Source organism: Leucopleurus acutus (genome assembly GCF_964270905.1).
Source record: "Leucopleurus acutus genome assembly, chromosome: 15".
Classification (NCBI taxonomy): Eukaryota; Metazoa; Chordata; class Mammalia; order Artiodactyla; family Delphinidae; genus Leucopleurus; species Leucopleurus acutus.
Window position 1 is genome coordinate 77,978,233 of NC_139157.1, and position 23,681 is coordinate 78,001,913.

General features: G+C 40.5%; 1 protein-coding gene across 1 annotated transcript in view; it reads left to right on the plus strand.

Annotated features, from left to right (window-relative positions):
- The window catches only part of COL12A1 (collagen type XII alpha 1 chain), a 110,674-nt gene extending 87,409 nt beyond the window's left edge, over nt 1-23,265 (plus strand). The window contains exons 51-65 of the mRNA XM_082855683.1: nt 802-951; nt 2,367-2,444; nt 3,762-3,848; nt 5,382-5,435; nt 6,693-6,788; nt 7,981-8,034; nt 8,398-8,451; nt 12,841-12,894; nt 14,214-14,285; nt 17,694-17,729; nt 17,839-17,905; nt 18,415-18,603; nt 19,556-19,624; nt 20,605-20,775; nt 23,019-23,265. Coding sequence (XP_082711809.1) covers nt 802-951; nt 2,367-2,444; nt 3,762-3,848; nt 5,382-5,435; nt 6,693-6,788; nt 7,981-8,034; nt 8,398-8,451; nt 12,841-12,894; nt 14,214-14,285; nt 17,694-17,729; nt 17,839-17,905; nt 18,415-18,603; nt 19,556-19,624; nt 20,605-20,775; nt 23,019-23,194 — 1,407 coding nt within the window. The 3' untranslated portion in view covers nt 23,195-23,265. The remainder of the gene's footprint in view (nt 1-801; nt 952-2,366; nt 2,445-3,761; nt 3,849-5,381; nt 5,436-6,692; nt 6,789-7,980; nt 8,035-8,397; nt 8,452-12,840; nt 12,895-14,213; nt 14,286-17,693; nt 17,730-17,838; nt 17,906-18,414; nt 18,604-19,555; nt 19,625-20,604; nt 20,776-23,018) is intronic.
- Nucleotides 23,266-23,681: the final 416 nt, after the last annotated feature.

Here is a 23,681-nt window from a genome sequence, read left to right on the forward strand (position 1 = left end):
AGATTATTTTCTTACAAGGAAATTGAATCTTGAATCTATTGATTTCCAGAGCTGAATCTCTATAAAAGACACATGCCAGCTCTTTCCTATGTTAGGTATCTACATGGTGTGTAAGATCTTTTTGGCAGGGATTAGGGACTAACAAATTAAAAATGGAATTTAGCGAAATCAGTGGAAGACATTCGAGGCTCCTTTGTCCTGAGTATAATAATATATTAATGATTTATTTACTTGTATTTGAATAGCTCATTTTTTGTAATTTATTCTTAAATACTTACTATAAAATATTGGCTCTGTTCCCTGTGTTGTACAATATATCCTTGTAGCTTATTTTATACATAATAGTTTATACCCCTTAGTCCCCTCCCCCTATTTTGCTGTATCCCTATCCTGCCCCTCCGCTTGCCTCTCCCCACTGGTAACCACTAGTTTGTTCTCTACATCTGTTGAGTCTGCTTCTTTTCTGAATAGCTCTTTATAGTTTACAGAAGCATCTCATCTACTACAATATCTCTGGCCGTCTCAGGAAGAGTACAGAGTGGGGAAAATAAGAAATTATGCAAGTGTATAATAGCTGAAGGAAACTGAGACCCAGAAAGGTTAAGTGGTTCATTTAATTTGACGCTGTTAATAAATGACATTGACACGGCAACCTGGTGCTTGGATTTGTAGTCCAAGCCTCTTGACTTGGGACGAGAATAGCTTTAAGAACACATTTTTTTAAAAACTGTGATCTGAAATATGTAGGAGCCAGGTTGTTCTGGGTAGAAATTTTGTAATGGAAACAAATGATCTTTTTAGGTTCATATCGTAGTGACCTCCAAAAGTGTTAAGATTTACATTGACTGCTATGAAATTATAGAGAAGGACATCAGGGAAGCTGGAAATATCACAACTGATGGTTATGAAATTCTTGGAAAACTACTTAAAGGGGAGAGGAAATCAGCCACGGTAAGTAACACATTTTTATTTTTCTTGGTATCTTGTATTAAGATTGAAATGACATTTTTAAAAGTAATCAGTGAAGTTTTCTTCCTCGGTGAGTTTTAAATTGTTTTATTTCTTGGTTAGATTGAAAGGCTGGAAAAGTTACACTGAGAAAATATGCTACTGACAAAACATGATAATGGGCTTTACTGCTAGAAACAAATTAAGTTGTCAAGGCACCAGAGAACATCATGTAGTCGACTTGAAACTGAATCAAACTGGAGAGTACAACACAAATAGTTGCCAGGATAATCAGTGAAATCTAAACCGATTCATTTTTTGTTCTTCAAAGGTAGTAACTGTTAATAAAAATGTGTGCACTCAGGACACTACGCATTTGTGGACACTGGCTGTGACCGTCACAGACTTGCTGTCCCCTCACTGGGGGGTCACATCTGCCTCAGAAGGAAGATGAGTGTAGTCGGTCAGCCACCTCTCACTCACAAGTGTCACTGGCTCAAGTTGGAGGCGGGGGCTTGCCAACCCTTTTACAACGCTACTTAGTAGTAAAATTTTAAACCTAAGGTTTTTACTGTACCAGGTTAATTAAGTTCATATTAAATGTTGACCAATAATAACATTGTTCTAAAAGCAAGACTAATAGCCTTGGCTTCTGTTATTTTTAAAATTGCATTTACTGAATGTATCTTTCTTCCACGGATAGGATTTTCTTCTTCTTGATTCAAAAGTGAAATTTTTATTCCACAATATAGAACCAAAGAGTGCAAATTTAATATAATTGTGATTAAAATCATTTATTGAATATTGGATTTGATATTTAAATAGAACAATTACATTAGGTTTATAAAAGAATGGCTGCAGCTGAACAATCTTTATCAAAAGAGCTCTATTTTTTTAAATGTAGAAAGATAGAAAATATATATTATATTGAAATAGTTAAGCTGAAGGTAATCATAAAATTATCAGTTAGCCCCTAGGTAAGAACTTATGAAAAGAAGGGCATCAATTTTAGAATAAGTGAGGAATATTTTTTTTTAATGTTACTTTTCTACAAGGGTGGACTTTTAAAAGTTGATTTAAATGTGTGTAGTCTTCAAATTCAGAATTAAATACATTCTTAATTTTTAAGTAAATAAAGAAATTAATGTTTTCTTAAAAAACCCAAAACTCAATCAAACATTTCATTTTAGCCAAGGAAGTGGATCAGAAGTGGGAATATCATGTATGCATTTTGCTTTACTATCGCTTTCTCTCAGGCATAGGTTTTTCTGTTCTTATGAAGTAAGGATCCCATTGCTTTCATTGCCTGTTCCCTCAAGAGCGTCTCTGTGAGAAGTTGGCAGAGGTTAAAATGTGGAAACGTTAACATGAAATGTTTTCACGCATCTTTAGCTCATGTTGCTGTTGGTTGTTTGCAGTTCCAAATCCAGAATTTTGATATTGTCTGCAGTCCAGTGTGGACCAGTAGAGACAGATGCTGTGATATTCCTTCCAGGGTAAGTGAAAGAGAATGGAATTCTGTGGCGGTGTTAAGAGTCCCCGAGGAATAAGGGATGTGGGCGTGGATGGCTTGGGAGAGCAAGTAGCCCTCTGCAGCTGCATCTCCAGGATGGAGCCAGGGACACGCAAAGTGTGCGTGCTCATCAGCGACCACAGCTCAGGCTGGGGACCCCTCCCTCGAAAGTCGAGAATGTAGAGAACCACATCTGGAAATCCTCCCTGCCAGCCAGGGTGGTTATGCATAGTCAGAAAAGTCCAGCTGAATCAGTGTGTCTGATAAACCCACTTATTGCAGAGTCCTTCCTATTGCTTGTAAAATACCAGCATTTTGCAGGATGGGTCATCACCTCTCTGGATATCTAAGTAGAAATAACCATATTTCTTTTCAAGATGATGGCTTTTACCCATAGTATCTGTGTAGGTTGTAATAATTACAAAGGTGAATGCTGATGATGGATTTGAAGCTTTAGGCGAACAGTGAGCTGCACGTACCCACGGGATGAGTATGCGTTATTTATTCAACAGATACTTACCGAGCACCTGTTGTAAGCCAGGCACTATCCTATGTGCCGGGGTTACAGCGGTGAAAGGGAATATTCTAGTGAAAGGCAGGGGGAGAGGAGGAATGAACAAGTAGGTATACAGTACGTTATAGAGTGAAAAGTCCTTGCGTGAAAACACGCCAGGGTACAGGGAGAGATAGCCAGGTGAGTACCCTCAGCCGTCAGTGATAAGGGGAGATTTAAGCAGAGACCTGAGTGAAGTGAGAGGACACACTATGTGGATAATGGAGATAGAGACTTCCAGCCAGAGGGGACTGTAAGTGCAAAGGCCCTAAGGCGGCAAGGTGCCCTAAACATCTGAGAGGCATGAAGTGGATGAGGGAGCGCTGGGGCAGAGTGAAGGGCAGTGGGAGGGGCAAGGTGGTATGCTGCTGCTTGGTAGTGCATGTAAGCCCCTGTAGGCCTGGAAAGGAGTTTAGATTTTGTTCTGAAGGAAATGGGCCTCCATATCTGAGATACTCAGCCTTTCCCTAACGCCAGACTAGAGAAAATTGGATTAAATAACCAATGGTCTTGATGATAGTTTTGTAAACATATTTTTGTTGTGTGAGGTTTCCTAAAGCAAAACATAAAATAAAGACATCAGGAGCAAAGCAAGATTCAACGTAAGACTGTTTGTAATTATAGCTAAAAATTCTTTCTTCAAGTTGGGAAATAGATTCCCTTGTGTATATAAGATTAGTGAGCCTGGGGGATGGGAAGCTGTTTTTACCATCAATTCATAGATAAATATTCTTTTCAAAATTTCAGAGAGATGAAGCAAAATGCCCCAGTCTTCCAAATGCTTGCACGTGTACGCAGGACAGCATTGGACCTCCAGGACCACCAGGCCCTGCGGTAAGGAAACAAATAGTCCCTCTAGTTTTTCCTGGTAAATCTTGGGCATGATCACCCTTTGGCCGGTATGTCATGCGTAAGAAGCTCCCAGCCACTGGTGTGTTCTAGGGCAGAACAAGCTGCATTGCACACCATGTTTGTAGCGTGTTTTGAGATGTGAAGTGGAGTAAATCAAGAAGAAAATTTGAACACACCTGAACACATTTCTCTAGCCACACAAGAATGAATGATATCGGCTAGCATTCAAGAGCTTTTCTCTTAAAGATATGAATTTGGGTTTCTCTCTGTAATCACTTGATTTTGAAAATTCCTTTGTTTCCTGATGCTTCTCGTACGTATGTTATGGAGCCGTGGTTGAGAGGCTGGCCCAACAACAACTTGTTTAGAACCTAGCATATGTGTATGTTATTAGCAAACATATCATAGAATAACATAGAGGATAATATACATATGTGATGATATCATAAACTCTGGGTGAAAGTGTTGGTGTTAGGAATAACTTGAGTGGGAAGACTGACCATGTCTATTCATGGGTGGAGGGGAGACCAAGAAAATGCAATGCAAAACATTGAAGAGTACACTCATGTGTCTCATTAATCAATGTGGACTCCCCGATTTAGTCAATCTAACATCTGACCTGGGCTGGTTTTTCAGAATAGAAGTGATACCTTTAAGCTCTATTGAACTCTTTTAAGAAAATGGTTAATTAACATACGAACAGTTCAGAGAGCCTCAGAACACCAGATTTTACTATACATGGGTCATAGCAAATAATGTGAATTGATTTTAAGTTAATTACAAACTAGCTCCACATATACGGAATCAAAATGTCTCTGGAATTACCAGTGGTCCTGATGATTTTGTAAACATATTTTTGTGATATGAGTTTTCCTAAAGCAAAACATAAAATAAAGATATTAAAGAGCAAAGCAAGATTCAACATAAGACTATTTGCAATTAACAGTGACTTACCTGATTTATATTTGTAATCATAAAATTATATGCTGGATGTGACTCAGATGTTCTTGAGAAGTAGGGATTTTTTTTCCTCTAATTGTATGATAACATTGTTGGATCTCACTATCATGTTTATTTCATCTTTGTTCAGTGGTCTCTGAATTCCTGTTACTAAACTACATGTTCTGAGATTTTGAGAGATTCTTTTTGTATATTATTTTCCCTGAAGAATGCATTCATATAATTCCAAAACAGATTTTTCTCCTTAAAAATACCTAACTATAGTATTTAAGTAATGCTTGTTTTTTTCCCAGTAAACCTCAAATTTTCAAATAACTTCAAAATTTGCTAACAATTAAGAAAAGTTCAGAATGTAAAAATGAGATCCTTAGAATGTACAAAGTTTCGAAATTCTCTTTCCCCACACATTTGTAGGATATAAAGTATTTACTTCCATATTTTATAAATAACTGTATTATCTGGAGAATGCACTGCTTCTCGAAGCAACTTTTATATATCAACTTCTTCCTAATTTCCTGTGTTCACTCTAAAATGTACTCTTACTATGTATTTTAGGGAGGACCTGGTGCTAAAGGTCCCAGAGGTGAAAGAGGTATCAGTGGGGCAATTGTAAGTATATTTTAGAGTGCATTTTTATTTTCACCTGTATGTTAAAGTCTGGTTATTCAAATTTCTACAACTTGAGCCAGTTGATTCAAGTTTAGTGTGCCTTAGGCAATATAATTTTCTCTGTCTTGTCTCTGGGTGTCAAAATGATGGATTAGGCTAGCCAGATAAAGAATGTACCGGGCATGTCACTGATGTAGGAATTGCACATGGGAAACCTGCAGAAGCACCTAAGGGCTCTGCTGTCACTTGGGGAAGCAGAGGGGGTGACCTGGCCATCAGTTGGAAGACCCCACAGGGAGCAGGGTCCTGCTGGGGACGGTTCACCTGTCTCAGATAAATAGCTCAGCAGCCACATGTATGTTCATGGCAGGTCACCAGCCCCTTCTACCGGTTCCATACTGGTCTCCATAAGACAACTGAAGCTTCTTAGGGGAATATATTATGAAGATGATGTGTAGTTTTTGTCATACTATCACTAATGATAAGCTAACCCAGTTAGGAAAGTGAGGCTGGGGTGCTGACTGACCCAGGTCTGTCTGACTCCAAGTTTGTGCCTTTTCCACCTAGACACACTGCAAAGAAGCTCCAGCATAGAGTGAACATATCTGCTCTTTCCTCGCTTGACTTATACATACGTTAGTCCCAGAAATAAGCCCAAGTCTAAGAGAAATCAGGACGAGCTTAAAAGAAATCAAATCCAGTGAATTTTTTTTTTTTTTTTTTTTTTTTTTTTTTGCGATACTCGGGCCTCTCACCGTTGTGGCCTCTCCCGTTGCGGAGCACAGGCTCCGGACGCGCAGGCTCAGCGGCCGTGGCTCACGGGCCCAGCCGCTCCGCGGCATGTGGGATCTTCCCAGACCGGGGCACGAACCCACATCCCCTGCATCGGCAGGCGGACTCTCAGCCACTGCGCCACCAGGGAAGCCCAAATCCAGTGAATTTTGAGCTTTGATCTCTGAATGAATCTAGGACTATAAATATATGAATATATTATATTCAATGTATTTTACTTCTTTTAGAAACCTACTTTTAATAGGAATTTTGGAAATATAAGTGCTCTTGTGAATTTATTGTACTTTCCAGTTGTTCTTTTAATGAGTAGCAAAGGGAAGAAAGGAATGGCATTACATGTTTTTATAGATGGATAGATTTGTAAAATGTTTGCAAAGATTATATGATTGGTGTCTTAGAGTTATGAAGACAGGCACTGAAAGGGCGTTCCATGACTCTGTGCTTGTTTCTCTTCCGTGTATTTAGGGCCCCCCTGGTCCTCGTGGAGATTCAGGTCCCCCTGGTCCCCAGGGTCCGCCAGGCCCCCAGGGACCCAACGGCCTCTCTATTCCAGGAGAACAAGTAAGCACAAAGCTTTCTGTATGAAATGAGGGTGGTGGATTAACGTTGAGTTTCACTGGAACATTTTTTTATTCTATTTCGCCAAACTCAAATGTTTTCTCAGAGAACTCAACAAATTTTAGTCATTGAGAAGGCTTCCTATGACTGTAATTTCAGATATGTAAATACTGTATGTAATAATACGTAACTGTGTAGGGAAAATTGTTGCCAATTATTTGACCTTTAAAAAATTTTTTTACTAAGTAATGCAAATATCCTTCAACATCCTGAAAGCTTTGATACTGCTTTGAGTCTGTGGCAGCCCCGGGGTCCTTTTCTAATGTTTATGACTTCAAGGCAAGCTTGCATTATTTATCTACATCATTACTTCTATAAAAAGTTTTAATAACATGTTTACCTTTTGTTCCAAATGCTAATCTGAACTTATAAAGAGGTGTTTTATCTTTAAAGGCTCATATTTTATTTAACTATTTTTTCTATACTTTAAAACATACAGTAAATGAATAAGAATACAGATAATTTCATAGTTTTAAGTTTAGTTCTAAACTCCTTTTTAAAGATGCCATAATAGAAGACACATACATCCTTTTGGCATTTGGAGGAAAAACAGTCTGTATCAGATATCACTAGAAATGGAACATTTGAAGGGCTAGGACTTTTTCACTCAAAAGGGTTGAATGCATCTAACTTTTAGCTTCTTATGTCCAAAAGGGAGATTTAGGGCTTTTACCTTTTCTTATTATTGCTACTACATGAAGTTTATCAGATTTAATTAATTCAGATTTGCCTAACAAGTGTCTTCTAGCATGTAGTTATAAAGACCAAAATTATGTTACAGTGTTTCATTGAATATCTATTAAAATGAGCACCAAATTAAATATATTAAATAAAACAGTTTTCCCTTCAACTTCTATTTCTATGAAAATCCCTATGTTCAATTAGGTTCTTTCAAAGGAGACATCTTCTCCCATGATTATATAAAATTATCCCATAACATGATAAGTGGAAATTATAACAGCCTTTGTAGTTTAAAAAGTGAACATCAGTCCCCCCAATAATTGATTCACCTCCCATCACAAATATGCTTCACTGGCTTTATGAAGTGACAGAGATTTCAGGAAGGCTCACGTCTTTCCTTTTCACTTAATTTCTGTAAAACACCTGAGACCTGTTTTCCCGCTGTTTGCTCCAGGGTCGCCAGGGCATGAAGGGCGATGCTGGAGAGCCGGGACTTCCAGGCCGGACGGTGAGCTGTTCTTCACGCTGCCTTTTCTTTGCTGGTCAAGTGTTATTTGCATAGTTGCCCTTGTGGTGCCTCAAAAGGTGAGCCAAGGTTAAGCAGCAAAGCAGAAGCCTGGCCGTGTGCTGCACGTCATTTCCATTCCGTTGCCTGGTTAGTCTTCAAGCTTGTGCTGTTCAGTCAGGTCTGGGCTTGATGACTGAGCGAGCATCTTCCTCTTGGGCTGGCACTGGGCTTGCTTCTGAGTGTCTGTTTCCCTTCAGAGCCCCCTGCATTTTTTCCCCAAACATCTTAGAGAATAACACAAATCCCTTTTCTCACACAAGAAGTTAATTACAGTGTTTCACTTGTTTGTTTCCTTTTGTGTAGGGAACCCCAGGATTACCTGGCCCACCAGGACCAATGGGCCCTCCAGGAGATAGAGTAAGTTTTCTTGGGCAGGCTGTAAGGATGTTGGAAATGATATCACATTGTTGCCTATTAATTAAGAACCCCCCATAATTCAATTTGCATGGCTGGAAATGCAGAGTTCACACATCTCACGGGAGGCAGAAAAGCTAATATCAGCGGACCAACCGATACCAGGTCAATCTCAAGGTCTATGAAACAAAATGGTGGGACTTCAAATGAGTTGTCAGAATTTTAATTTTGGAAAAATTTTTTCTTTGATCATATTTGGAAAACCAAGTCCCTAAAAGGAATTTTGGTTCATTGGAGAGAGATTCAAGAATCCTAGCAAATTGCTTTGAATCCTAAAATTAAAATCTTTGTTATGACGCATCTTTTATGTAACTCTAAGAATAGTCTTGATTTCCGTGGCACTTTCTATGCCATCAGGGACATCTTTTCTACACCTTTAGAACTCAGATACCCCCTGTAGGCCTCTGTGATGGAAAGCCGACCGGAACCTAGTAGGGATCTTGCTCATTTGTGGCAGATTTCAGTTTTGCTCTTGACTTATGATGAAATCGGTGCAGGAGGCCCAATTTTTTCTAGCACAAGTAAATGAGAAGCACAGTGAACATGGCTTCTGTGCTCTAATCCAATGTTACAGAAAATTTGCTTTCATAGGAGACGACGAATGCTTTAATAAACTATTTTAGAGTTGCTCAGAACCAAGGCACTAATGACTTTTCAGCATCTTCTGGTCCAGACAACAGTCTGAGAGTTGTCTAGATTCTGACTTATCAAGTTAAAACACAGGACTAGCAGCAGGGTCTCAGAGGGCCAGGGCTATAATAGCTGTCACTAAAGGCATTGATTTGTTACCCTTAACGCCTCCCCGACATCATGGGGCAGGAGAGTTGGGTCAGTCAGATGGAGCAAAGATTTTGCCCAGATAATTCCAGATTTGGATGATTTGCCAGTGAAAGTTATTTGCTCCAATGCCTACTCTTGAGTTTACGAGAGAGTGAGGTCAAAGAGAAAACGGTATTCTCTGGGAGTCTGGGGCCCAGTGGTACTTCTATATACATATCCTTCTGACTCTTTTGAGACTGACACTTCAGTTTTTTGGAATTCTTATTTTACAATAAAGGACAATAGTGAGATTGCAAAGGTGACAAGTCAGTCTATTCAGTTAGTCAACAAACCCAAAAATACCACAATCAGGAAGTAATGATGCCTATTGAATATAGTTCAATATCCTGTGATAAACCATAATGGGAAAGAATATGAAAGAGAATATATATGTGTGTGTGTGTGTGTGTGTGTGTGTATAACTGAGCACTGTGCTATACAGCAGAAATTAAACACAATGTTGTAAATCAACGATAGTCCAATAAAAAAAAAATGATGGGCTGCCTCTCTTGCTGCCTCTGCTACTGAAGCCCTGTTGGGCCCATCATGCCGTGCAGGCTTTGTGCAGACTCGCTGCGTGGCCAGCGCCATCCCATCAACACGTTCCTCCTGAACTGGCAGTCAGGCAGCCACCGCTACCATCGCTGTGTCCCTGAAAAGTGAGGGAGTGGAAAGGACTGCGTTCTTCTAGCTCTAACCTGTGAATCGAGTCCTGGTGACGCCACCCAGGACTCTCGTGTTGAGGCTGAGGAAAGTCTTCAGGAAATCATTTGTCTTTTTCCATCACGGTCTTGTACGCCGACCTACCACTTAGTTTCCTACTGCGAGTGCTGAGAGTAGAAGGCACAGCTGAGGGAACATAAACAGTTTTGGAAAGTTAGACTTTGGGTGCAGGCATCTCTGCTGAAAACTAAAAGAAAGAAAGAAAGTTGAACCCTGTGGTAGAAGAGAAGAGAAGATAGCTCAGGAGAGCAAACCCAAGGACCATGGTGAGGAAGACATGTTACCAAGGTGGAGGTGGTAGGAACAGCAGGCATGGGTTGCCTTCAGCACAGATGATTTTCAAATGAGGCACAGCTCTGGGGACTGTCAGAAAGTAGCAAGAGAGCCACAGGTGCAGGCATGACATGCAGTATATCTGTGAAAGCAGCCATAGGTCCTCTCAGCCACCCTCCCATGGAGGGAAGCAGCAATAACTGCTACAGTTTTGAAAATGGAGAATAAAAAAAAAATTACACTACAAGTGCTACAGATGGCTCAGTGGTAGCCCTTCTGAGGCCATCAGAATAAAATCTGCTTCACCCCAACTTAGATATGTATTTCTTCTAAAAGAACATGGTTGGTTACACCAAAGTGTCCATCCATGGATGAATGGATTAAAAAATGTGATATATATATATATCATGTATATAATGGAATATTACTCTGTCTTAAAGAAGAGGGAAATCCTGTCATTTGCAACGACATGGATGAACCTTGAACTTGGAGGACATGCCAGCTGAAATAAGCCAAGCACAGAAGGATAAATACTGCATGATCTCACTTAATGTATGGAATTCTTAAAAAGTTGAGCTCATGGAAACAGAGTACAGTGGTGGTTGCCAGGGGCCGGGGAAGAGGGAGAAATGGGGAGATATTAGACAAAGGATACAAAGTTTCATGGAGATTGACATATATACACTATTGATACTATGTATAAAATAGATAACTAATGAGAACTTACTGTATAGCACAGGGAACTCTACTCAGTACTCTGCAGTGACCTAAATGGGAAGGAAATCCAAAAACGAGGGGATATATGTATGCGTGTAGCGGATACACTTTGCTGTACAGTAGAAACTAACACAACATTGTAAAGCAACTACACCCCAATAAAAATTTTTTTAAAAAGGATACAAAGTTTCAGTTATGCAAGATAAGTTCTGGAGATCTAATGTACAGTGTGATGACTATAGTTAATACCATATTGTGTATTTGAAATTTGCTAATAGAGTATATCTTAACTATTCTCCTACCTAAGAAAATGATAACTATGTGAGGTGATACATGTGTTAATTATCTTGATTGTGGTAATCATTTCACAACGTATACATATATCAAAACACCACATGTATGCCATAAATACATACAATTTTTATTTGTCAATTATACCCCAATAAAGCTAGAAAAAAAAGAGAAAATGGTTGATCAGGAAGTTCTTAGGATGACTGAAGGAGGATTATTCAGAGATATGATACTTACCTAAAAAAAGTGAAAAAAAAGGTGTATCTTCTACAGCAGCTGGAGGAAACTTAGATGGTAGAAATGCCATTTGAACTGTCCAAGCAATACTCCGAGCATTTCTGCTTCTTAAGTGGCTCTCAGAAGCAGTGTTGATGTTACATGAGATGAACCTGTAGTCTGCATTTTGTTAAGCAGGCCTAGATCTTCCAGAAGACAGTCTGAAATGTTTATAAGTTTCTGAAAAAAAAATTTTTTTTTTTTGCAGGGGGTGGAATATTTCTAACACAATTTTAAAGAAATAATTTAAACTTCCTCTTTTGTAAAATCAATGGGAGTGTGGATACTTAATGGAGGTATTGATCCAAATGTTCTCGATTTGTGCTAGAATCCAAGAATATGCATGAAATTAACACATATTCTCCAAGGAGACAAAAATCTCCTTTGACAGAGGAATGCAGCAACACAAAAAGCGACCTGACTCAGAAATCCTTGGCTGGATTTCAGAGGTCTGTACTTGGGATGAATGCTAACCGGGCAGCGAGTGACTCATTCCAGGCAGAGGTCACTTGGCACCACGTAAGCTGCTCAGAGATGCCCGGTGCTTCTGTACAGAGCTCTTCTCCCACTGCAACCCTGACTGGGTCTGGCCTTTCTGTGAGATGAGGAGAGACGGACCGATAAAAAAACTGAATGAGGATTGAGCATTTCCTTTCTTTTGAGTGGAGGAGTTAAGATAGTTTTGCCTCTTTCTTGGAGGGGAGGAGAGAAATCCCTGAGGAGTGAAGCATCAGTGGCCCTGCCCTGGCTGTCTGGTGTTGCTTAGGAAACAAGGAAGGGGGTTTTCTAACCAGGTGGTTGGCCCCTCCCGCATCTTCTGTGATGCAACACTCCCTTCATCTTACTTTGATCCTTCCTGGGCCAGTTAGTCGACATTGACTTTTTGGTAGAAAGGGCTAGTCTTCCTTTAGACTTCTTTACACTCTTATAAAAGTAAACGTGAGTATCTTCATAAAAGGAATCTGCTTTCTTCGGAGAAGACTGGATTGATTCTTAAAATGATGTATATTTATATTTATAACTATATAAATGACTGAGTATAGAAATGAATTATTCAATAAAAAGCATAACTTCAATGGAAAACATTTTTTGGCATATTTGTCTTTATATTGAAAGGTTACCTGCAGTTGGGTTAAATCCCTCACCTGTCACTCTTATCAACCTGTCTAGTGTCTTTCCATTTTACTTGGTCATTATTTCACTAATCTATAATTAATTTCATTTTTACAATAGGGCTTTACTGGAAAAGATGGAGCAATGGGACCTAGGGGCCCCCCTGGGCCACCGGTAAGAATGGAATAGGTGACACTCTTATCTCCCCACCCTAAACCCCTAGCCCCACTTGCTAGGGAAGAGCCTGGTAACCTGACCTTTGAGGCATGTTCCATCTGTGCTGGGGGGCACACCGTCGAGGGAACTACTTGTTTTTATTCTCCTAAATCAAAATGGGCTAGAGAAAACAGGTGTTAAAATAGAGAGTCTTTCTGTTTAATCAAGTTATATCTGAAAAACAACAAAAATATCCCTAACCAACCAGTTCCTTCCATGCCCACGTTAAGTGGTAGGTTTTATGACCTTACTGGTTACTTCCTGTTCTAGAATTTTAAGAGTCCGTAGCCTATGATATTTGAATTTTAAGGACATTAATTACCGAACAGGTTTAAGTCATTCAGAGGAAGTAAGTTTTACCCGAGTAGGTTTTCTAATTAAGATCTTTGGGGAAAATACTGAAGCCAATGATTTTGAAGGAAGCGTCTGTATACCTGCATCCAGGTGAGATCACAATTACATTGTTTGAGGTGAGGGATGCTCCTCATGGCTTCTGGCTGTATATGAGGACTGGAGAGCATATGTTAAAATAATTTTATTATTTATGTTTAATATAGATGTTCTCAAGTAGAGTTGAAAATGTATAATAAGCTTTGATTTCAAGTATTTACTACAGATATTAAAATTTACATAATTGATGAATAAAGGATTGTTTTACCAAAATCTGATGGTTCTATTTTAAGGATATTTTAGCTTTAGACATAATGTATTGACTAGCGATATTATAAATATTTTACTAAAAATGTTGCCAAAATGTCTTAAAGCTGTGCTGAAAGGAACGGGGAGAAATTCTTATGGTTTTGATGGGATAGAGGGTGCTGATATGATAGAAGAGGAGGCACCCTTTATTTGAATGCACCAAAGAAAAAGTGAGTTTCTAGGCTGAGATACAACTCCCAGGAGACAAGGGGAAACTCCACCACGTGGTGCCCAGTTACCTTCTCAGTATTTTCCCCAGCCAGAGTTCACTCCTGTCTTTTGATGAGTTTTCTGGTTTGGTAATAGTAACAAACTAATAGGAATTGCTTTCTGCAAATTCACTTAGCAGCCAATTTACTAGGATCACAGTCTGTGAATAGTGAAACCGATTAAAAATAGTCCATCCATAAAGATTGAATGGGAATTTTCAAGATTTTTTTCCTCCATGTTATCTTAAAATTTGATTTTGTTCTTCCTTAGTATGTGATTACGTGCTAAAAGCTTTTAAAACCAGCCATGCTTTGTTAGTTTACTTTAGATGAAATTCTTCTTTGATGGTAAGCTTCCCTGTGTTGTAGGGAAGCCCAGGCTCTCCAGGAGTCACAGGACCGAGTGGGAAACCAGGAAAACCCGGAGACCACGGCAGACCAGTAAGTGGACGGCTTGCATGCCTAGTCATTGCACTGTGGCCATGAATGAGGAGACTGCAAGGCTGTGGCATATTTATGTTATCTCTGCTGTAATGTGTGTGAAGCATTTGCTGAAGCTATGCTAAATCCATGGATTTAACTTGGTACTAGTTCTAAAAATTTTCTCTCTAAGTTATAACATTCTGGGATGAAAATTGTGGTCATAGGGTTTCTTTAAAAGGAGAATGGGATTATAAGCCAAGACACATATTTCTGCACTGAATAAACACTCAGAGCTGGGTCAGCAAAATCATTCTTTTTGTTTAGGAGCGGTATGCAGCTTAAGATAGAAAAGTACATGATGGTGCATAGCGCCTCCATGGGTGCTCTGCAGAAGTTAACCCTTTGTCAGTATCCTGTAGCCACACTGCTGGCTCTTTTCTCTTGCGCTGAGGTTGCTAGAACATTAGTCCCAGAATTAAAAGCATTTATCTCACCCACCATTATACTTTTTTATTTATTTTTTTTTTGCGGTACGCGGGCCTCTCACTGTCGTGGCCTCTCACGTGGCGGAGCACAGGCTCCGGACGCGCAGGCTCAGCGGCCATGGCTCACGGGCCCAGCCGCTCCGCGGCATGTGGGATCTTCCCGGACCGGGGCACGAACCCGTGTCCCCTGCATCGGCAGGAGGACTCTCAACCACTGTGCCACCAGGGAAGCCCCATTATACTTTTTTATACTGCCCTGCTCCAATTTACATCCAGTTTAATTTTCTTTTCATCAGATGTTTTGATTAAAATAATAGTTGAGATGGTATCATGCATGTCTTCTATTTGCAAATCAGTATCTCCAAAACTGAATTCATAGCTTCTAAAATACCCAGAAGTATTTGTAATGACTGTTGGGCTCCATATTCTTCGTTAAAAGCTCTTCCTTATTTGTATGTATGAGGAATGAATTTATTTTAAGCAGTTTTTTTTTTGTCTGAATAGAATTCTGAAATATAAAAATTTATCTCAAAGATCAACAAGTCCAATTATTAGTAATGACACATCTATCAGGGCTGTTCTCTGAACAGAACTTCTCTCTTCTGAAGTATTGTCCAAAGTTATATAAACCCAAGCTTAAAAAATTTTAATGTCAAACTAACTTAGAATCTTCATGTGATATGGCCTGCCTTCTATGTTTACATAAAATTAAGCAAGCAGGATAAAGATGAAAGGACTCCTGGTGTACTTCTTACTCTGTGTGTACTCTAGTATATGACGGTATTACTTTCTTTTCCTCAATGAATCATGACAGAAACTTCACAAGAGCCCTTAAAAGTACATGGAACTTGTTAACCCTTTCAGAATTCTATTTCGTTTTACTATGACTGAAAGAGAGTCTAACGTAAGAATATCACGGATGTAATCGATGGCTGAAGTTAGAAACCTGAAAGAAACTTCTACTTCCTTTACTTGAAATGAGAGCTCTAGATGCTGGCAATAAAGATGAGTTCTAAATCATACATCCTAGAACAATCTCAGAGTGGCAGTAAATTAAAAAAGAACACGTGGGAACAAAGTAGCAGTAAGTGTAAAAAATAATTTCCTGAAATTTACAAAAGGCTTCAAACTAAATAATGTTTCCATAAGAGTCCAGTACTTTTAGCAAAGGGCAAACTCCAGTTTTTCTTATGAATATAATTTGGTAACATTTATTTGGACCTTATCTACCCCCTTTTCCCCCTTTATCTTCCTCATCCTTCTAAGGTAGCAAATTACCTCTCCTTTTCTTCTCTCTTCTATCTTACCTTTAGTTTCTAAAACCAAAACTAGCAGACGGGAGTATAAAGGTCTTAGGAGAGAGCTTAGCTCAGTCACTGTTAGCTTATGTCATTAGCTCTTGGAACCAGTGGTGTCTTCTTGCTAACTTGTAACACCTGATGTTGTGTCGTGGATGTTTCCAGGAACTGCTGATGGAATATTTTTATTCATTTACTCAACACCCATTTGTTTGGTGCCTAAATGTGCCCGTCGGTGTTCTAAGGTCTGGGGATATAAACGTAAACAAGACAAAGTCCTTGCCCTCATGGAGATTCTAGTGGAGGATATAGACCCCAAAATGTAAATAAACAATACGGTTTCTGGTGATGATGAGTGATAACAAAGAAAAGAAACACAGAGTAAGGGGTTAGGGGGTAATTGTGGTGGTGGAAGGGGGCTATTTCAGATACAGCAGTCAGGGAGTCTGTCTGAGAAGGTGGAATGAAGCAAGGGAGCAGGCAGTGGGAACAGCATTCCAGGAAGTGGGAACAGCATGAACAAAGGCCGAGGGAGGACGAAGGTGGCACGTGGAAGGAACAGCAGAGAGGCCCGGGCACCGGAAGTAAAGAGAGTGAGGGGAGAGGGATGAAAGATGAGGTCAGCTAGCTGGGCACAGGTAAGCATGTGGACCACCCAGCCCATGGTGAGGATCTCTTATCTTATTCTTAGTGTGATGGGAAGCCCTTGGAGCCAAAGAGGGACATGCGCCAATTTTCTTTTTAAAAATATCAGTCTGGCTTCTCTGTGGAGAACAGACTCAAAAGGGGCCAAATGGGTTGCAGGAGGACCAGTTAGGAGGATATTGGAGCCGTTCAGGCAAGAGTCTTGGAGACGGTAAGAGGCAGTTTGGTTTGGGATGTTATCTGACCATCAGATTTGTCAATGGTTTGGGCGTTCCTTTCAGCTGGCAGCCTGGAGATATACTGAAAGACAAAAACTTCTTGCACTAGAAGGAAGACTTTTTCCAAGATCCTCTCATGGCCAGTGAGAGGCCTGACAGAATAGGGACAAATGTGCTGTGGTTGCGTTTGGATGTGGGAACCACCACTTGGATTGAGCCCTTTAATAAGGGAGGCACATGGTTCCTTTCATGCCCAGTGCACAAAAAATCACTGGAAGGAGTTACAGATACATATTTAGTTAGGGAATTGACAGAAAGCTCTTACTAGAACAGGTTCTTATGGGTTCTAACCGAACCAAGATTAACCTCACGCACAACCTAAAGTAACCACCTGAGCTCCCCAGCCATGGTGATGTAAAGGAAAGTAGAACGGTAGCAAGGGCAATTTTACATGTGTTTCAGTTGCAGACCTGTATTGTGAATGGCATCATAAAATGTATGCACAGTACATAACTTCTAAATTGGTGATCATAAAATTCACAACTCAGCACTATATTGGAGGACACGTGCTTCTGAGAGAGGGAGAGAGAGAGACAGGGAGACAGATTAGATTCCTTTTGACAGACAAACAAAATGTGAGTAACATGGATGTAAACGTGATGTGTCATTGTGCTAATTTGTTAGAAAGCAGACCTTGCCCTCTTTCATCATCCTGTCCATTCACGAGTCATTTTAGACCATGTTTGTCAGTTTCTAATATCTGAAATTCCTATATTTCAGGGTCCATCGGGATTGAAAGGAGAGAAAGGTGATAGAGTATGTATTTCTTAAAATCTGACTTACAAATTTATATCGTGTGTTAAACATTGAACTCTGAAACTATGGAAATAATATGCTGATCCTACTTATTGATTTAATTAACTAGGGAGACATTGCTTCCCAGAACATGATGCGAGCAGTTGCAAGACAAGTCTGTGAACAACTGATAAGTGGTAAAATTTCTTTTCCTTTTAATGTATGAGTGTGTGTGTTGTTTTTAGTTAATTGCAGGAAAATGCAGTTTGTGTCATAAACTTTCAAAGATAGATGTTTCTATTTCCATGAGCTCTTATTTTTATACATTGTCAGTTTTGTATCCTGTTAGATAAAGCCAATGATATTTTAATGACTAGCATTAAGATAAAACAATAAACCAAGGTAAAATAATAGCCTGTTATCCTTACATTCTGTCTGATAGAAAATTGTATTTTTTTTTTTTTTTTTTTGCGGTACGCGGGCCTCTCACTGCTGTGGCCTCTCCCGTTGCGGAGCACAGGCTCTGGACGCGCAGGCTCAGCGGCCATGGCTCACGGGCCCAGCCGCTCCGCGGCATGTGGGATCTTCCCGGACCGGGGCATGAACCTGCGTCCCCTGCATCGGCAGGCGGACTCTCAACCACTGCGCCACCAGGGTAGCCCCCTTATTGGGTTTCTTACTAATAAGTCTTATTTATTTTTTTTAGGTCAGATGAGCAGATTCAATCAGATGCTGAATCAGATTCCAAACGACTACCACTCTAATCGCAACCAACCAGGCCCGCCGGGTCCTCCAGGGCCCCCTGGCAGCGCAGGAGCCAGAGGAGAACCAGGGCCTGGGGGGCGGCCAGGCTTCCCGGGCACACCAGGGATGCAGGGACCCCCGGGCGAACGAGGTAGGCATTCCTGACTGCTGCACAGGGATAAAGGAAGGAATCTGCAAGCGTAGGAGCTGGGTCCGGTTGAAAAGCATGTAGAAGACTGGACTTAGCAAACTACACTGGTCTTGTTCGGACAGCCCCAGAAGAGCCGTGCATCCATGAACCTGTCTTTCTCTTTAGGCAGCTGCAGGCTGTAGAGATCCCTGTCTTAGAAAACAGGAAGATTTTGTCATGAGAGCTCAGTAAAGACAACGCTATTTTCTGATTGTTGCTGTCGTTAATGGGAAAACTGTATCCTGGCAAACTGAATCAGGCATAAAATCTTATTAATTGTTTTGACTGGCAAGAGCTGGGCAGCAACTGAATGCAAGCAGCCCTAAGATTTTGGATCTAAATTCTTCTGGTTCCTTTATTCAGGGCCTGGAAACTGGTCTTATGTGTTTATGTGGCTTTAATTTCATGGTAGATAAGTGTAACTGAAGGAAAAGAAGAAAAACAGGATTATGTGATTCCAGATGTTTCAGGATGCTGGGTGCTCACTTTTGTCAAAGTGATGGCTAACATTCTGCGGAAAACGTAGATATGTCTATAATTCTGATCATTTAGATGCGGTACTGATAGGGCTACTAAAGATAAGATACCTTTAAGACGTCTTCAGTGAGTTGTAACTATTTATTCAAGATTTCTGCTCTTAATTACTGCTTCTAAAATAATATATTAGATGTGTTTGTTTTCTTCAAGTAATTTTTCCCCTGACTTGTAGCCAGATTTGTTTCTTGGCCATGAATCTGGAATTACACAAATGTCTAGAGAGAATTTGGCTTAAAGCGTGGACTTCTGTGAAAAATTGGGCTCTGCGTTCACTACGGGAAGCGAATTACTTGAATCAAGTACTGTCAGTCCCGATGAAGGCTACATGTTTCCGGATCATTTTCCCTCTGTGTTTTCCCATTTTGTGCTCGTTCAGGTTTGCCGGGAGAGAAAGGCGAAAGGGGCATTGGATCTCCAGGACCTCGAGGGCTGCCTGGCCCCTCAGGTAGGTTTGCTAGTACATCACACAAGTGAACGTATCATTACCGAGAGAGCATACGACCCCACGAGATGCACAAACTCATCCTGTTAGCGTCAGGCATGCTGACCATCACGGAAGGTATTTTAGCAAGAAGTTATAGAGGAGGTTACACCTCATTTTTATGTTCTCTTTGTTCAAAAATGTTTCAGTGCGTTCTATTTGAGCATTTACTCTAACTTGAATATAGGAGGGTTTGACTTTTAGTGACACAGAGGGCTGTTGTTTTCTCTTTATGGGATTCCTGTTTGTTTTGTTTGGCTTCATAGCCTTTAAGGATGCTGTCATTTCCTGTTCCTTCTGGTATTCTTTAAGAGGTCGCTAGTAGACTGAGGAAATATACTCTCAATGGAAATCCTGACACGCTGCAAGATTTCATTCACAGTTTCTTTATTGATGTTTTGGAAGGAAATAATAGTTGTTCTGTGCATTTTGTTTACTAGATAGAAAATGAATTTTTTTCTTCGTTATAAGGTCCTTGAGACCCTTGCAACCATGGTCAGTCCTGGAGGTTAAATCTTTACATTTATGTTAACCATGAGTAAGCGTCACTTGATCCAGAAATAGCACTGCTTCACATAGTCTGGAGGTGAAGCAGGCAACCCGAATGTCTGCCTTGGCTACCACAGCCATTTCCTGCAGCGAGTCTTACCTCTAAGACAGTGGGAGCAAACCAGAGAACTCACTGATATCTTTAGTTTGGCTCAATTCTTGCTAAGTCAGTTTTCTTTGAATAAAATCATTAACATAGTTGGATTTTTGGCATTAATTCTTGAATCACTGGTAAGAAAGTTCTACACTGGGTCATACTGGTGATTCCTTAAGGAAATATTTTCTTACCGTACACTAGTGAATCGTCTAGTCTTGATTAGGTGCCGGAGTATTGTTGACTGCCTCAGGAGATGTGTTTGACAAGAGGGGAAATATTTCTTTTAAACCCATAATAGGTCCACAAGGAGAATCCAGAACGGGTCCACCAGGGTCCACAGGTTCAAGAGGTCCTCCAGGTCCCCCTGGTCGTCCTGGAAACTCAGGTATCCGAGGCCCCCCAGGTCCTCCTGGATACTGTGACTCTTCCCAGTGTGCCAGCGTCCCATACAATGGACAAGGCTATCCAGGTATGTTGTTGCCATTATAGGGAACCAAACTCACCTGAATTAAAAAACCTTTATGGAAATGAAGTTCCCTAGGACGGAAGGAAAGTTGATTTGAGGATTTCTTGAAGATATCAACTCTTTCAGTTATATGTTTTGTTATTCTCTCTCAAAAGAATTAATGTTAGTTTTATAACATTATTTCACTGTTAGGAGTTGAATAATTATCTTCTCCTCCTTTCTATACTTCTGCACTTACCAAATCACATCACAAACCTCTATTTCTCTTGGGAGTTCAAAGAATGCTACCAATGGACTGTTTTTTTTTTTTTGTTTTGTTTTTTAACCCTAAAGGCTGGGAAGAGGGATTTGTTGAATACAAGAATATATCTAAAAAACTGTTTTGAGACTCTAATGTGTAGGCAGACTATTCGATAACATGGTGCAGACAACTGAAAATATTTCACTATTTCACATTGTCCATGGAATTAATATTTATAAACTCTGGGACTTAATGTTTTTAGAGTCAGTCATGAAATTCTAGTACTCGACAATTACAGGAGGCAGAAGTCTCTTAAGCCTGACTTTGGGGACTGTGGGGATAAAGGAGATATGCTGATCTGAAAATAAATATATTAATGCTGTGGGCAGCGGTCAGCGGTGACCTTTCCATCAGCACACCCTCGAGCATCTTGCAAGTTTTAAAAATGATACTGCTGTTTGATATGGTTGGCTACTAGCAAGTAGTGCATGAGTAGTTGAATATCTAAATATCTATATATCTATATATTTATGTGCATACTTACCTATGACCAGAAGTAATCATGAATCGTAAATTTCTCAAGCAACCCATTCACAGAATTACAATTTCACTCTTTATAAAAGAAATTTAAATTACCTCTGCCTTCTGGTATGTGTGAATAACTTGAAATATATGGATATATACATATATACTTTAACCATTACATACTTAGATGAATGTGTATAGATGTTTTTTTGCATAGTAATTCAACTTTTAAAAACTATCATCTTTGACCTGTTTCAGGTTCCGGCTAACAAATTTTCTAAGTCGCCAGCGCTGCTTACAGTTTGAATACATGAAAATCCTGTTTCTGAGATGTTTGCGCACGTGCTTATTAGGAAATGAGTCTGTATGGAAATCTCACCACAGATATGGTTAATGAACTGGGTGGACATCATAACGGAGGGTGGAGACTCTTTATACTAACTTGAATGAGACAAAAGCAGTGGTGTTAGTTTATAAGCCTGATGCATTTCAGTAATAATGTAGAAAAAATATTATTTAAAAGAAAACGTTCAAACACACAGCTCATGAGGAGCCTCAGCTTTGAAAGAGGCGCATAATAAAACTACTAACCGCAGAGGTGATGCCATTTTGAGAAAAACAATTAACCTGGTTCAAGAGAAATACCTTATGTAAATAATAAACTAATGATGGCTTGTAAGTGATTTGTATGTGACCCTGTCCACTAAAATCACTTAACAGTCCTGTACAATCAGCTTCTGCCTGCTGCTTGCTCTCTGCCGGAATAACACCAAATAGAATCTCATCTCTCGCTTGTCAGCGATGTGTCTGATGCAGGGCATGTGTCTTACTACGATTACCCTTTGTACGTGTACTTTCATCTGGATTTTGTAATCGCAATTTTCAAACCAAAGTTTGAGAGTCACTTCTTCTCTTCCTGTTTCGCTGTAGTCACTGGAGGTCCTCACCCACCAGCTGTAACTCAGGCCGTGGGAGAGACAGCCACAGAACATGTCATGTACTGTATATTACCTGGTGATAGTTGATTTTCACCTCCAGAGTTCAGTTTCTAGGAGCCAGTGTCACTTCCCCATACCTCCTCATCTTTCCAAATGGTTCTCTGAACTGAGGAGTTTGAAGTCATGAACGGTTATTTGGGGATTTGCAATATCCTACCTAGGTTGGTTTACAGTTCTCCTTGGCCCAGTCTCTGACCCTTCCCAGGTATTTGTGCAATGATTGTACTTACTGCTGGATCTTTGAAGGTTAAAAACAAGTGCCATTTCATTATTGATCACCAAATTCTCTCTGCAAATGGAAGCAATGGGAACATTGTAATTTATCTATTTATAATTATGAGATTAAGACTGGAGTGCCATCCCCTCGGGTGATGATTTAGCTTTTGCTGTGTGTGTGTGTGTGTGTGTGTGTGTGTGTCTGTGTGTGTGTGTGTGTGTGTGCCTTCCAAATCATGCCATAACTGTAATGTTGAATCGGACAGAGCCCTACGTGCCCGAGGGCGGGGCCTACCTGCCTGAGCGCGAGCCCTTCATCGTGCCGGTGGAGCCCGAGCGGACGGCGGACGAGTACGAGGACTATGGCGCCGACGAGCCCGCCGAGGAGCGTCCTCCCCATGAGCGCTGGCGGCGCGCCCTGCTCCGCGGCCCCCGGCAGTGAAGCTGACACCTGGCGCGCGCGCGCGCGCAGCACGGCCAGGCTGGGGGGAGGTGTTGGGATTCTCATTTACAGGTCAGACGGAGCAGTGTACGTGTTATCTGTCACGTTTCTTCCGGCGTTGCTTCATCCGAGAGTACCCTTTCAGGCTGTAGAGAACCTTGTTCCTGCAGGAAGCCTAGCTCGCTGCACGCAGTCTGTAGAAATCTTTGCCTTTGCCCTTGAAGTGCTTGCGAAATACTTTGTTCACGAAAGCTGCAGGGAGAGAACGCGCCTTGTGCCTTTAGGTAGCACAGCGGGAAGCCTCAATGAAACTCTTAGGTTAAGCAGTTAAGTCCTGGAACCCAGAACGACTGTGTATTTCGAGAGGGCAGTTTATCTTTTCCAATGCTTATTTGCAGTTCAATTACATCCCGATCCAAGCAGTTCCCCTCCTAAAACCAAAAAAGAGGGAAAAGTCAACTCTGTTGCAACTATTTATCTTCCTCTT